We start from the raw sequence: 14652 nt of genomic DNA, 5'->3' as shown, positions 1-14652 counted from the left end.
ATAGGACTTTAAGTGGTTAGAAGGATTTAAATTATATTTCAATACCAAAAAAGTTACATGCAGTAATATCAGACTCGAAAAGTATATATTAGTCCAGTCGGGATAGCATTTGACTTTGAATGCCGAGCTGCCCAAAATTTTATTTTTCTGATCTTTAGGGGAGTCAATAGTAGCCTAAATTTAAAATCACGAATGAATTCCTCCGTTACGTTAGCCGCCATCTTGATTTTAAAGGAGAACCTTTTTTGCTCAATATCTCCGCCATTTTTAACTTTTCGACAAAAATGGTAGGAACTGAAATTGTTCCAAATAAATCGTATTTACAATTATTACAATTTCTTTTTAACAATTTTTGTCGTGAGGTCGATATTTTCGAGTTAATTGTACTTACAGTAGACGCCTATATTTTTGACTATAATATTGCATGTAACTTTTTTGGTATTGTAATATAATTCAAATCCTTCTCACCACTTAAAGTCCTATGTGTTGTCTATCTGTGGGCAAATTTTCAGCAGTATTCAAACTTACATCGATTATGATGTATTTTGGGATTGGAGAAAAATGTAAAAAACGGTATTTTAACGTTTTCTACACTATAAAATTTAATCAAAAGCTTGTTTTGAATCAAAGTAACTTGTTATAATGCCATATAATGACATTTTTGAGCCCCTTCTATTAAAATATTATGTTTTCCATTGATACTTTACGATAGAAAATGCAAATTTGTATAAATAAACACCAAATCACTGTAAAATCGCATAAAATAACATTTTGAGAAAAAAAGAAGAAGATGTTTTGACCTTAAATATCTTATTTTTACGTCCCGCAGAAGCTATATACCAATTTTCAGACAAATCGGAGGTCCAAAATTTTTTTTGCTCCAAAATTGAGTGATTTGAAATGGAATGACCCTATTATTTTTAATAAAATAATTTTCGCCCCCGAGAAGGGGTGGCATCCACCCCCAGGGTAAAAGCGCAAGTTGGCTTTATGTCACCTTTATTCCCTGAGGTATACTCTAATTATTCACCAATTTTCATGAAAATCGATGGAGGTTCAACGAAATCGGAGGTGAAAACCTTCAGTGACTCCACTAACCGCCAAAAATCAACATGCGTTTTAATGGTGAAAAGAGTAGCTTTTGTATCCAATTTCCGCATTTTGTCGCAAATGAAGTCAGTTCCTATACAGCTGTTAAATAAATAAAAATTCCGCAATTTTTGTCATTTTTTACGATTCTTATGAGTGGTTTTAGGGGAAACCCGGGGGTAGGAGTGGCAAACTTTTTTTGCAACTTTTTGAGGTCCCAAAATTGATATTCTCAGCAAAATTCAGCTTGTTCGTAAAATTTTTAGAGATCAAAAATGGCAAATGTATTATATTTTTGCAACATTTTTTGAATGTGTTTAATTCGTAGAACAAATCTAACATTGAAATTGTTGTTAATAGAGATTTTCTACAAACAGTTTCTCGTGACTTCTGATGTATAATAATTAGGGAAGCAGGAATTCAACAATTTAGAATTTACCATCGAGTGTCCTATGATTCACCACCCGGTATAGGTATACTCGTGCGTAACTATGTAGATGTGCGCATATGTACACAATATCCTTATATTTAATATTGCAGCAAACAGTATTTAATATCCATCGAGGTGGAATACTGGAATAGATCAATAAATCCAAAGCTATTAAGGAAAAAGAAACAAAAATTCATATAGTTCTTCTATAAACCTTCCCATGAAGCTCAATATATAAAGCTGATGTATAAAAAAAGAAAATTTAAATTCTCCACAAAATGCTGTTTATAATAACCACATTCTCATTATGTCAGTCTCTTCCTTAGTTAAAATCTCTTGTTGATTCAAAAAGGCTTGATTATTTTTTAAATAAATGAAAAAACTAAAATATACATACAATTTATTAAAAACAAAGGCAAAATGTATAAAAAACATTGTATAATTTGGACGGAGCTTTTTCACAAAACGTTTAAAACACCCTATTAGATTTCAAGTAGAGCGTTATTAACCCTTAAACGCCCAAAGGTGGGTAAAACACGTCCATCTAATGCGTATTCTCTTGTAACATATTTATTACGTGCTCCAAAATTTTTCAAAAATTTTATTGCTAAAAAGACAGCCCTTTATCGAATGTTAATTTGGTTATACCGATATTTTTGAAAACAAAAGTAATAATAATATCTAATCAAATATGGGTGGGCGTAAAATGTCCACCCTTATTAGTTATTTTCGAGGTGGACATTTTTTACCCACCCTTGGTCATACATGGAACCCACATATTGTTGGACATTTAAGGGTAAATAACAAACTAATTAAATATGTATAACAATTTTTACAAAGAAAAATAATTGGAAATGTTTACATTTATTTGACATTTTAAAATATAAAACATATTCATCATTAGTTTCAATATTTGCACATTAGGTTTCTACTTTATTTCTCTTTTTCTATAAACCATAGTTACACAAAATTTAATAAAGAATCGGTGTATGATCCATATGCAGTCGAAAAAAGAAAAATTACCTATGAGCAATCTTATTAAACACATCTTTTCTATGTTGCAGAAAGTAATGAACCAGTACCTTATTAAGAGAACAGTTTATATAATTATTACATCTTCTTGCGCTGGTCAACTTTTTTTGTGACACGGTCACAGGAAAATACAACCTGTTTTATATGTTGGTTAATGGGTAATCTTCCATTTTTCCTACTAAGGCTTTGGCCTCCTTTGTTGGTTTATCAAAACTCATTTTACGTATATAATTTTACCGAATTTTAGAGCAGAATTTAACAAATATAAATCTCTCAGTGAACATTTATAATTTTTTTTATTTAGCTGTCAAAAATAAGTTTTTATATAGTTGGATAGTATAATATTATTACTATTTAACTACTCGCGCATCAAGTTATAACATAACTACACGCGTGGCGTACTTTATACGCCACAAGAAAATACACTTAAAAATAGCGGATTTGTTTATTTTTTTTTGAAAAAATACACTTAGTTGTTTGTTATAAACCTTATTCGGCATCAGTGAATACTTGGAGTTCCTTCTCAGTAAGCCAATTGGGATTTATAACTGGAATCATAGAATAATTGGATTCCATGATAAATAAAATTAGTAATAAAAAATTTTTTTGAAATGTGATTTTTTTACAGGAGAAAAAGTATTGTTTATAAAGAAAAATATATTTTGTGCCATAATGACTAAAAAACGATTGAAATATGTACTCATATTACGACTTATATCAATATAATCGTGGCGTATATTGTCCACCACAGGAAACAACAAATAATAAACTGTAAATTACGATCTTACCAGAATGCCGATTATAACGAAACTAAAATCAAATTGTAAAGCACATTCCAGTGATAGGTTAGAGAGATAAACAAGGTCAAAAATTAAATTTTTAAATATATTTGCAGTAGAATTCTTATATCTGGCGTACAAAATACGCCAGCGCGTGTAGTTAAAGGTTAATATACACCGAACTCATTTACCATATTATTTAATTTTGATTTCATGCATCACTATTTACACTATTAACCTTTTTTATTAGCTTAATATGCAAGAAATTAACACTGAATATCGAATGAAACAGTAAAGGAAAATCAGTAAGTATTGTCGAGACGAGTAAAAACCTATCATACATAAATATTGAGTGATGTATTAAGAACCCAGTAGAATTGTTAAAAATGTAGCTGTATCACTTAAACTGCTAAAATACCCTCCCAAATTTTTACCCGATATTGGTTTTGATTCATGTAACTACGATTGTTTAAATTTGCCATTGTTGTGATGACCTTCATAAGTCAATAAACGTACTCCTTGGAAATTACTAACAAATGAATAATCATGTAACTGAATAAACATGCACAACTGTAGCTCACTAATCTTATTTAAATATAAAATGTTGCTAAATAGTAGCTGTCAATTATTGTACTTTATATTTACAAAATTCACAATAATTAAGGCAACAAGTGTATGAGTTTTTCAAAAAAAAAAATGTGTAAATTTATCACATACCTACTTTTAAAAGAGATTCTTAATATTTCTTTCTTCCCATTAGTAATTCGAATATAAAATAAAAAAAAATAACAAAATATGTAAAATGTTCTAAAACATGCAAAAAAGTGATCAAATACTTAAATGTAGTTAAATACTGTTACAAATTATTTAAAATCTAAAATGATTTTATTTTTACTAAAAATAATGTTAATCTATAATTAATAATAAACTTTTTTATCAGGTTTGTTTTTGCAGCAGTTTGTAAATGATCGGAAAATGCGGATATTGTCACGATTCTCCGATACGAAAACCAACCTAATTTTTTTTTTAATTTTGCTAATTGTCCTTTAGCTTTTGTAGACAGATATCACTCTTGGATACCTCAACAATAGGACTTTGTTCAATTGGAACCCATCTTTGGCCCAGAAAAAATTTATTGGTAAATGTACCTACAAATAATTTACCATTACAATGAAGGCACATATCCCATTGTTTCACCAACCGATGTATACCCTGCTTAAAGAATTCTTGTGGCCGTTGCTTGAAGAATTTTTGAATCTTTTACATCATTTTGTACTTGTTAGTCCGTGAAAATCACAAGGCGATAAATCGGGGCTATAGAGTGGATGCTCTAACGTGAGTCCGAGCATTGTCGTGCAGAAGAATGACACCATGTGAGAGCTTATCTGGACGTTCTCGTTTTATTTATTATAATAATGATACCTAGATTCGTCGCCAGTAATTATTGACTAAAAAAGGCAATTATTTAGCATTTTACCAGATGCATTAGATTTCTTTCAAAGTGTTTGTAACTGCTGCAGAAACAAAACTTTTGTACCTTCCAACAAGTCTTAAGAATAAATATTGTTTTGAAACAGCGCATTCTGCAATAAACTCATTTGGTTATTTGTAGTTGAACTTCAGTAATTTTATTTAGTTTGTTTAATTACTTCTATTTTTTTAGAATAAGATACTTATTCTTACGACGTATATAGAAAAGTATAACAGTAACAAATTTACTAAGCTTGTTCAATTGAAACGTATCTTTGATCCAGAAAAAAATTATCGGTACATATACTCCCTCTAATATACTTACCGTTGCACGTTATCCGCGTCATAGCCCGTGACGTCACATGATACCAATACGAAATATTTAGGCGGTAGGTGTGTTCTTTTTTAGAGTCACTTGTCGAGTACACTGGAATTACAGCCACTAGAAATATTTTATTACATACGCGTAGAAATAATATTGGAATATTTATATTAATGTACATTTAAAGACACATACCCTAACTTGTTTCATTTAATTTGTATAAGTGGAATATAAAGTGTATTTATAAATAACACTTGTTCGGATTACACTATAACTACGAGCGAACAAAGGTGACATTTTGGCATAAATTGGTAACATTTATTTGACAGTTGCGGTGATGACACTTCATATTTGTTATCATTCTGTACTATAGGTATTTGTTTTATTATATTTACTGTTTTTATTATTTACTTTAACGTAGGATTATAACTTAAGTTTAAGTTTTCTAGTTCTAGAGTTTTTATTTATTTACATTCAATATTAATTTGTTTTGTTGTATAATCCACGTTTGCAATAATTATGTGATCTATTTGATTTAAAATGGATTCAGGATTTTTTTTATATTTTGGCAACTATGTCAACTTAGATCTCTGACGTAGATAATGACGTGCAACGGTAAGTATATTAGACGAACTGTATCTACAAATAATTACTATAATTACTACTATATATAAGGCACATATACCATTGTTCCACCAACCGATGCATACCCTGTTTTAGGAATTTTTGTGGTTGTAGTTCCAAGAATTGTTTGACGGCATTTTGTATTTCTTCGTCCATCTGAACGACTTTTTAAACGATACCTTTTAACGGCCCAAAGATGTAAAAATCGTAGAGCGATAGATCGGAACTATAGCTTGGTGGATACTCTAAAATCCTCTATTTTTTATCGTTGTACATTTTTGTACTTATTCGGCGACATAAGGCATAGCATTGTCGTGCAGAGGAATGACAAGCTTTTCTGGACGTGTTGGTCATATTGCTTAATAAACCTTGTTTAAAGTTTCCCTAGAAAGGTTCTCGTTAATATGCACTCTAGGTTTCGTAAACTCCATGAACTCCAGGGTCCTTCTGGTTGAAAAAACATGTTAACATGACCTTGCCCCCAGAAGGTTGAAATTGGTATGGCCGCACGCTGATTATATTTAGACACATTGTTAACAAAAAACGCCATTTTGAAGTCACTATAGTTAAAAGAGTAGTCAAATACAAATGATAGGAACCGATCATAACGTCAATTCCAAGGCTAACCTAACCAAAGATGTTTCAATTGAACAAGCTTATACATAAATACTGATATGAAAAAATACTTGTTCAAATTAATATAATGTATTATTAAAATGCACTGATAGTTTTAAAATATGAGATTCAGAGTCATGTACAGTTTTCAACTTAATACCTAGGTAAAAAACATCTTATAAAAATGAACGTTCAGTACAAAATTGCGGACGGAAATATTTACATCACATTAGAATTACTACCTAAAAACTAGTAGTTACAATAAAAACGCAAGAAGTATCATTGGAACGGCTGCTAGCAAAGTTGCTTTCATACTGACACTACCGGCATGGCAGTCTACTATCCTCCTCGCTCGCATAAAGTCGCTGCCTAAGTAATCTGAGTACTGTCGCTTGTTGGGAGGGATAACTTTTAGCTGCGTTGTGGCGTCTTGGAAGATCAGATCAGCGTATGGAGGCGGTGACGAAAACATACTGAAACTGTAATAACACAAAAATTAAAAAGTGCAATTGTAAAGAAGGGAATTACCAACAAGAACGTGTGTCTCAAGTATCTACACATTCTTATATTAAGGACCGCAATATTCACGACTAAAATATCACGAAATTGTGACTTTAACAGTTCAGAGGAGATTCACCATCCCCATACATACGTTTTCAGATCAGATCGCTGTGGTAAAAGAGAACAATGCCTTTTCAAATGAAATACAGATTGAGAGGGGCGTCAGACAGGGCTGTGTCCTGTCTCCTACTTTGTTCAATATGTATTCAGAGGAAATAATCCAAGAAGCACTAGAGGACCTAACCACGGGAATAAAAGTAAATGGCTGACCAATCAATAATATACGGTTTGCCGACGACACTATTTTATTAGCCGAATGTCTTGAGGATTTAAAACAAATGGTTGACAGAGTGGTAGAAGTCAGCCAAGAAAACGGACTGTCCCTAAACACAAAAAAGACACAATTTATGGTAATCACAAAAGCTCAACAGCGCCAAGAAAGCATAACAATACTTAGAGAACAAATTAAAAAGGTTGAAAAATATAAATATTTGGGTACAATAATTAATGAAACTAATGAGTACACAGAAGAGATTAAAGCAAGAAGAGGACAGGCAAGAAATGCTTTCAACAAACTGAAAAAAGTACTCTGTAGCAGGGACATTACAATTTCTTTAAAGATAAGACTTCTGAGATGCTACGTGTTTTTTATGGCATAGACTTGGGTGTCAATTAGCCAGTCACAACTTTTTTGTTTTCTATTCATACATAAAGAAGTCAATGAGGTCCTTAGAGTTCCATAGCCAACTCTTCCACAGCTCCCTACTCAGTTCAAAAGCTGCAGGTGGCCGCTATGGACTGTCCAAGTTGCTCACCACATTTTTCCATTATACATCTTCTTCTTCTTTTTTTATATGTACATAATATATCAAATTATCAGGATTAATAAATTTAGAGGTTAATTTTAGTTTCAGAGATAAATTTCATTAAACAATCATATATATTTTTACTGTTCAGAGACAATAGATGGGATACATTGAAAGGTGGAAAAACATTACATTTTATTAAATCTTCGTTTAAATTATAGGTGTATGGATAGTATTTTGTGCACTCAAAGAAAGTGTGATTCAAATCACCCACCTTCTGACATTCAGTACAAAGATTTGAATCAAAAACTTTAATTCTTGCTAGATGTAGAGGGAAACATGCATGTCCAAACTTCATTCTGATTAATGTTGTTATATATCTTCGAGGTACTACATAATTTTTAAACCAATATATATTTGGAACAGAAGGTTGAATCTGTGAATACTGAGATTTGGATTGTTTACAAAGATTTCGCCATGATTGACTCCACTTATTTTTAACTCGATACTTAATAGTGTTAACTAAATCAGATATGCAAAACTTACTATTATTTGAAGTACCATACTCAATAGCTTTTTTTAGCCAAACTATCAACATATTCATTATACGTTAGTCCTATATGAGCCTTAACCCATAAAAAGTTCACTCTTCTTTTATTTTTATGAATTTCAAAAATGAGTTTCTTAATTAGTAGGATATAAATATTTGAATTGTTATTGGGAAAATCTATAGTTTGAATAGCAAGAAGAACAGAGAGTGAATCGGAAATAATTGTTGCAGATATATCTTCTGATTCTTTAAAATATTGCAGGGCCTCATAAATTGCTATGGCTTCAGCACTGAAGATAGAAAACTCATGGCCTAACTTAAACATTTTTTCTGTTTTAGTAGCAGGTATGTAAAAGGCACATCCAGTGCCAACTAACGTCTTAGATGCATCTGTATATATATTTACAGAGTCTGGCCAATTCTCTAAGAATTGTTATCTCTAAGAAATGCTACGTGTTCTCCGTATTATTCTATGGGTCGGAGGCCCGGACATTAAAGAAGGATGTTTCGGACAGATTAGAAGCCTTCGAGTTACGGGCCTACAGAAGAATATTAAGAATAAGTTGGGTGGATAGAGTCACGAATATCGAGGTGTTGAGAATAATGGGAAAAGATAAAGAGGTTTTAAATACAATCAAAGTCAGAAAACTGCAATATCTGGGACATGTTATGAGGGGCGAGCGTTATAACTTGTTACAATTAATAATACAAGGAGGAATATAGGGTAGAAGGAGTCGCGGAAGAAGAAGCATCTCCTGGTTAAACAATTTGAGAGCTTGGTTTAATTGCACTTCTGCTGATCTCTTTAGAGCAGCGGTATCGAAAGTGCGAATTGCCGTGATGGTTGCCAACCTTCTTAGAGGAGATGGCACATGAAGAAGATACATACGTTTCTGTCTCTCCAAACGTCTTCAGTGGGGCTACATGAACACCTCTGAATCGAAACGAAACCAAGCTGTCATTACCAACATATAACACTCATCTATAGCAAAACCAAATCAAAGGTCGAATTTTCTTTCTGGGTCCCGTTCTTGTTCTTCTCTCATTAATTCCCTCACAGAGACTCCATACCCCCCAGCCCCTACTATCATCATCTTATGACGGTTCTGGTTTTTGGACCCTTACAGATCCGGGCAGCCTGCATGGTCTTTAAGAATTGGTCGCCTAAGTTTAAGCTTGTATTTTCTTAACGATACATACTCCTAGAGTATTTAAGACATTTCTACACCTCAGTCACCCCCATTGTGAGTTCCTTTTTTAAACTTATACAAATTCTAACAGCTGTCAATACATCTGTGTAATGTGGTTTGCCTAACTCCACTGACAGTATAAGTAAACATAATCTCTTAATAATTAATTATTTATATGGGAAATAAGCCACAATTAAAATGAAAAAAATAATTTTATTAACGTTTCGACGCCCAAATCGGGTGCCGTTGTCAAAATACAAAATATTACTAAATTTTATGAATTTTATGTGATTTACTATGAAGTCTCTAACGCGAGAATTTTACTGTCGTTGCATTTGGTTGTCTTTTTAAAGACAGATCACATGCTATAATTTTTTATTTTTTTTTGAGACGGATATTCTTGAGTTGGGGTTGATTTCATGTAATCGAATGAACTATCTTTCAGTAAGTCGTCCCAGGAACGCAACTCATAAATATTGGCAATATCATTTTAAACTCTTCTACTTTAAAATGTATAATATATGTCTGAATTGCCAATATAAATGAGTCAGATTAAATAAATTATTAAAAGAATTTTTTTGCTTAGCAACAACATTTTTGTTTATTTAGTAATATTTTGTATTTTGACAACGGCACCCGATTTGGGCGTCGAAACGTTAATAAAATTATTTTTTTCATTTTAATTGTGGCTTATTTCCCATATAAATAATTAATCATAAAAATGCCACAAGGAAATAGCTTCAGAACAACATAATCTCTTAAGGCCGCGTCTCACCATCAAATAATTTGATCAAACAGTTTGAGCAAACTTGACGTACTTGAGGAAGTACGTCAAAGTGACGTCACAATTGCAGTTTTTTTGAAATTCTAAAAATCTGTGCTCTCACTATCAGTCTAGTTTGATCAAATTTTTTGTATTGAGTTGTCTAACTTGTTTGTACTTTATTTAAAATTAAAATTTTTCATTATTATCCACAATGAATACTCAGGATGTGACGTCACTAACTGTCACTTTCAGTTTGCTCAAACCAGTTTTATCAAATTATTTGATGGTGGGACGCGGTCTTTAACTACAAAATCTAGTTTACCGAATTTTAAATGATAATTCTCACAATGGAGTGTGTTGTTACATCACTTCTAATTTTAACAATCTGTACACCATAGTCTTTAAATATGACAGGCTAATTTTTCAACTTCCTGTGGAACTGTCATTTCTGTCCTGTCAACGTTCGGAGGTCTACATCCAACTCATTGTCACTTTCACTTGCCACCTGACTTCCACCATGTAATCAAGTCACACTACAGCTCAGATGTTACCTAGGGCATAATGGTAAAATATTTCTAACATCCATGTTTTAATTGGCATCTTTAACCGATGTTTCCTTAACGAACAACGTATAATAGGGCTTTGACCCTCATATTTTTGTAAAATTATATCTTGGTGGTTAGCATGTAAACTTCACGTGAGTATAACCGACAGCTTTTTAACCCTAGTCAAAATTTCAATCTTTACATTTTTTATCAGGTTATATTCATTTTAGGTAAGCACTGATGATGACTGGTAAACCAGTCGAAAACTAGTTCTGATTGTGATGTAGCCCTTTTTAGGGATTTTAAATATACCTTTTATAAAGGGTTTACTGTTTTTTGTATTACATGGTATACAGCCAACTACAGGAAAACTTTTTCCTTGTGGAATTAATAGAAGGTTTAGAAACAGTATTACATCTGCAAAAACATACTTAAGTGCAGACGCAGCAACTAACCATAATCTGCTCTGTGCTGGATACAAATTAAAACTAAAAATAATAAAAGCCCCGATAACGCAGAAGAAACCTAATAATCGACTCCTAAGAAATGCCGTAATAGCAGATGAGTTCGGAAATAAGATAAATCGTGAGATTAAAAAACAGTTAGAAAGATCTAAACAAGAAAATACCGGTCAAAATCTAGATATAATGAATTCCGCCATGGTCACCATAGCAAACGAAGTTTTGAAACCAGAAAGACCCAATGAAGAAAAAAGATTGGATGACCGATAAAATACTAGACCTTATTCAACAAAGAAGAAATTGGAAAAACAAAGACGAGATTCGATATAGAGAAATATATCGACAAATAAGATACGAGGTTAAGCGAGCAAAAGAGGTCTGGGTGGAACAAGGATGTATGTCGTGAAATGGAAGAACTACAAAGAAAACATGACGAGTTTAATATACACAAAAAACTTAAAAGAAATTACCTACATTCAGAGAAAAAGAACTCCTCACTTTATGAGAAACTCCAAAGGTAAAATACTTCTATTTAGAAAAACAAAAATTGGTACGCGTATTTATTTTCAAGATATAAATCTAATACATCCATTTCAAATTTCTAGTACCGATCATAGGCGTCCGTTTTGGGTAGGGCAACGGTTATTTTATCGCATAACTTTTTTATCTTTAACTTTTATGCATTTCTGACACTGGATTATTAAATTGTGAAGTATTCTAGTGCTAAAAGGTACTCTTGTTTTAAATCGATAGAACACACCGTTTTCTAGAAAAATCGATTTGAAAATTTTTCGCTTTTTGAATTTAAAAAAAAATTCAAAAAAAATCTGTTTAGAAAGACGAGTACATTTATTTATATTCCAGAGATAAATCGATTTCATTAATTGCGAATTTCTAGTACTGGCCATAGGCGTCCGTTTTGGGTAGGTCAACAGTTATTTTATAGCATAACTTTTTTGTCTTGAATTTTTGAGCATTTTTGACACTAGATTATTAAATTATGAGGTATTCGAGTACTAAAAGTTACTCTTACTTTATGTTGGTAAAATACTTCGTTTTTTGTTGAAAAGTTCTTTCGATTTTTTTTTTCAAATTCCAAAAACGAAAAACTTTCAAATCGATTTTTCTAGAAAACGGGGTGTCCTACCGACTTAAAGCAAGAGTACCTTTTAGTACTAGAATACCTCACAATTTAACAATCCGGTGTCAAAAATGCATAAAAGTTAAGGACAAAAAAGTTATGCGATAAAACACCCGTTGCTCTACCCAAAACGGACGCCTATGACCGGACTAGAAATTTGCAATGGATGGAATCGATTCATCTCTGAAAAGTAAATATGCATACCAATTTTCGTTTCTCTAAATAGAAGCGTTCTGGAGGTATTTAAGAAAAACTAATTTCATGACATCATCTTTAAAGAGCTCTAGCTCCCTTAAGAAGCATTTTCGGACTAGGTGAATTGGGTTAAATTGTCTTAAAATTATCTGAGGAATCTCCTATCTTCGTTTGTCGGTAAAGTTTCTGGACACCCTGTATAGGTATATTATGTGTATTTATAATATACATATATAAATTATATAGAAGTATTTAAATTTAAAATAAATGTAAAACCTATTTTAGGATGGGGAAAAATGATTTATTTCGCGACCGTCATTTCTTCGGCGAAATAAATTTTGTACGTATCTATATTATGAGTATACATATATACATAAATTGTATAAAAGTATTTAAATTTAAAATAAATATAAAATCTATTTTGGGATGCGGAAAAAAGATTGATTTCACGACCGTCATCGCTTTGACGAAATAAATTTTGTACGTGTATTATTATAATGTACGTATAATGATACTAATATCATTGATTAATAAATATAGGGGAGAAGATACGAAACTAAACGAGCGTTTATGTACGACACCAGTGGTTTTAGAAATAGATGGCGTTAGCAGCTTTCTAGGTACGAGATTGAATTTACCTGAGACAAAGATGAGACGTATTCAGGTAGCTTTGGTTATCGGAATTTGGGGTCGGCCGACTGGATTATAATAGAACGTATTTATTTCTTTTCATTCATTTATATTTGAGTTATCATTCAACTATTCAGCGATAATAGTGGCATGATCATGACAATCAGACAATCTTTAAAATAATTATTGAAGTTAGCACCTATTACTTTCTAAACTCGTTTTTAAATTAATTAGAATTGTAGTTGTAATTTGTCTTTTAATATGAATTCTTGAAAGAAATCATTGAATATTCCAAATAAAAAAATTATTTAACGAGAAAAATACTCACTGGGTGATTTTATATATTGTACATTTATCTTATTTGCCTCATCTCGATAAAAAATTAGGTAGGTATTTTCGTTAATTACAGTCTCTTCTGATGATTGTATATTTTGTTTGGAGATATTGCAACGGTATTTACTTAATATAAAATTGACTAAGTAAACCGCTCGGCCACTTTAAACTCTTCGAAAAAATGGTAAGGACTTAAGTTGTTGCGATTTCCTACAGTTTCTTCCAAGTTTTTTCATGCGGTCGATATTTTCCGAGTTGAGGGGAAAATCGTGACTAAGTATACTTATTGAATTATTTATTATTAACTTTACTTCTTAAAGGTGCCTTGTATTTCTGCGTAGGCGTCCACCGTGGATTGTATTGTCAGGTGAGATATTAGATAGTTAGGATTACCTACATTATTCTATTAAGAGTAATTTCATTATTATCATTCGGCGAATATTACGCAGCCATGACATCTTTTCCTAGACCTCTCTTACCCTCTATCTTTCCTTTGATTACCAGTTGCCGTATATCGTTCTCATAAACATACATGTAAGAAATAAAATAGAAATGAAAGTCAATGAATAACAGAACCCATAGAAGCAAACACAGGAATCAAGCAAGGAGATTCACTAAACCCTCCATACTGTTTAAAATAAAGTTGGATGCAATAATAAAACAAGTGAAGAAAAAAAGAGGGTACAAAATGGGCGATAAAGAGATAAAAAACTCTGTTGCGCTGATGACACCGTGTTAGTAGCAGAGTGCAAAGTCGACCTACAAAGAATACTGCATGAGTTCAACATTAACATAAAAGAAATGAATATGAAAATATCAGCCTGAAAAAACAAAAATCTTAGTAATATCCACAGAATCAATAAGATGCAAATTGGACAATCAAATTATACAACAAGTAATGACTTTCAAATAACTTGGATTAATAATAAATTAATCTATCAGCCGACAACAATATCGAAGAAAAGGTTAAAGACCAAATAATTAAAGCCAGTAGAACGGCCGGATGCCTAAACGACACAATGTGGAAAAACAAACACCTAAGAGTGGAAACAAAGGCTAGAATATAATATGAGTCAGTTATTAGACCAGTTATGACTTACACTGCCGAAACAA

At 31.9% G+C, this 14652-nt stretch overlaps 1 protein-coding gene across 1 annotated transcript in view; it reads right to left on the bottom strand.

The window, feature by feature from the left end:
• Positions 1-1902: 1902 nt before the first annotated feature.
• Positions 1903-14652, bottom strand: part of LOC114330626 (melanotransferrin) — a 59439-nt gene continuing 46689 nt past the window's right edge. The window contains exon 11 of the mRNA XM_050645267.1: positions 1903-6840. Within this exon, the coding sequence (XP_050501224.1) occupies positions 6618-6840 (223 nt within the window). The 3' untranslated portion in view covers positions 1903-6617. The remainder of the gene's footprint in view (positions 6841-14652) is intronic.

The sequence above is a fragment of the Diabrotica virgifera genome, chromosome 3, assembly GCF_917563875.1.
Source record: "Diabrotica virgifera virgifera chromosome 3, PGI_DIABVI_V3a".
Classification (NCBI taxonomy): domain Eukaryota; kingdom Metazoa; phylum Arthropoda; class Insecta; order Coleoptera; family Chrysomelidae; genus Diabrotica; species Diabrotica virgifera.
Note: the sequence above shows the minus strand (reverse complement) of the source record. Positions and strands in the feature narration are given on the sequence as shown.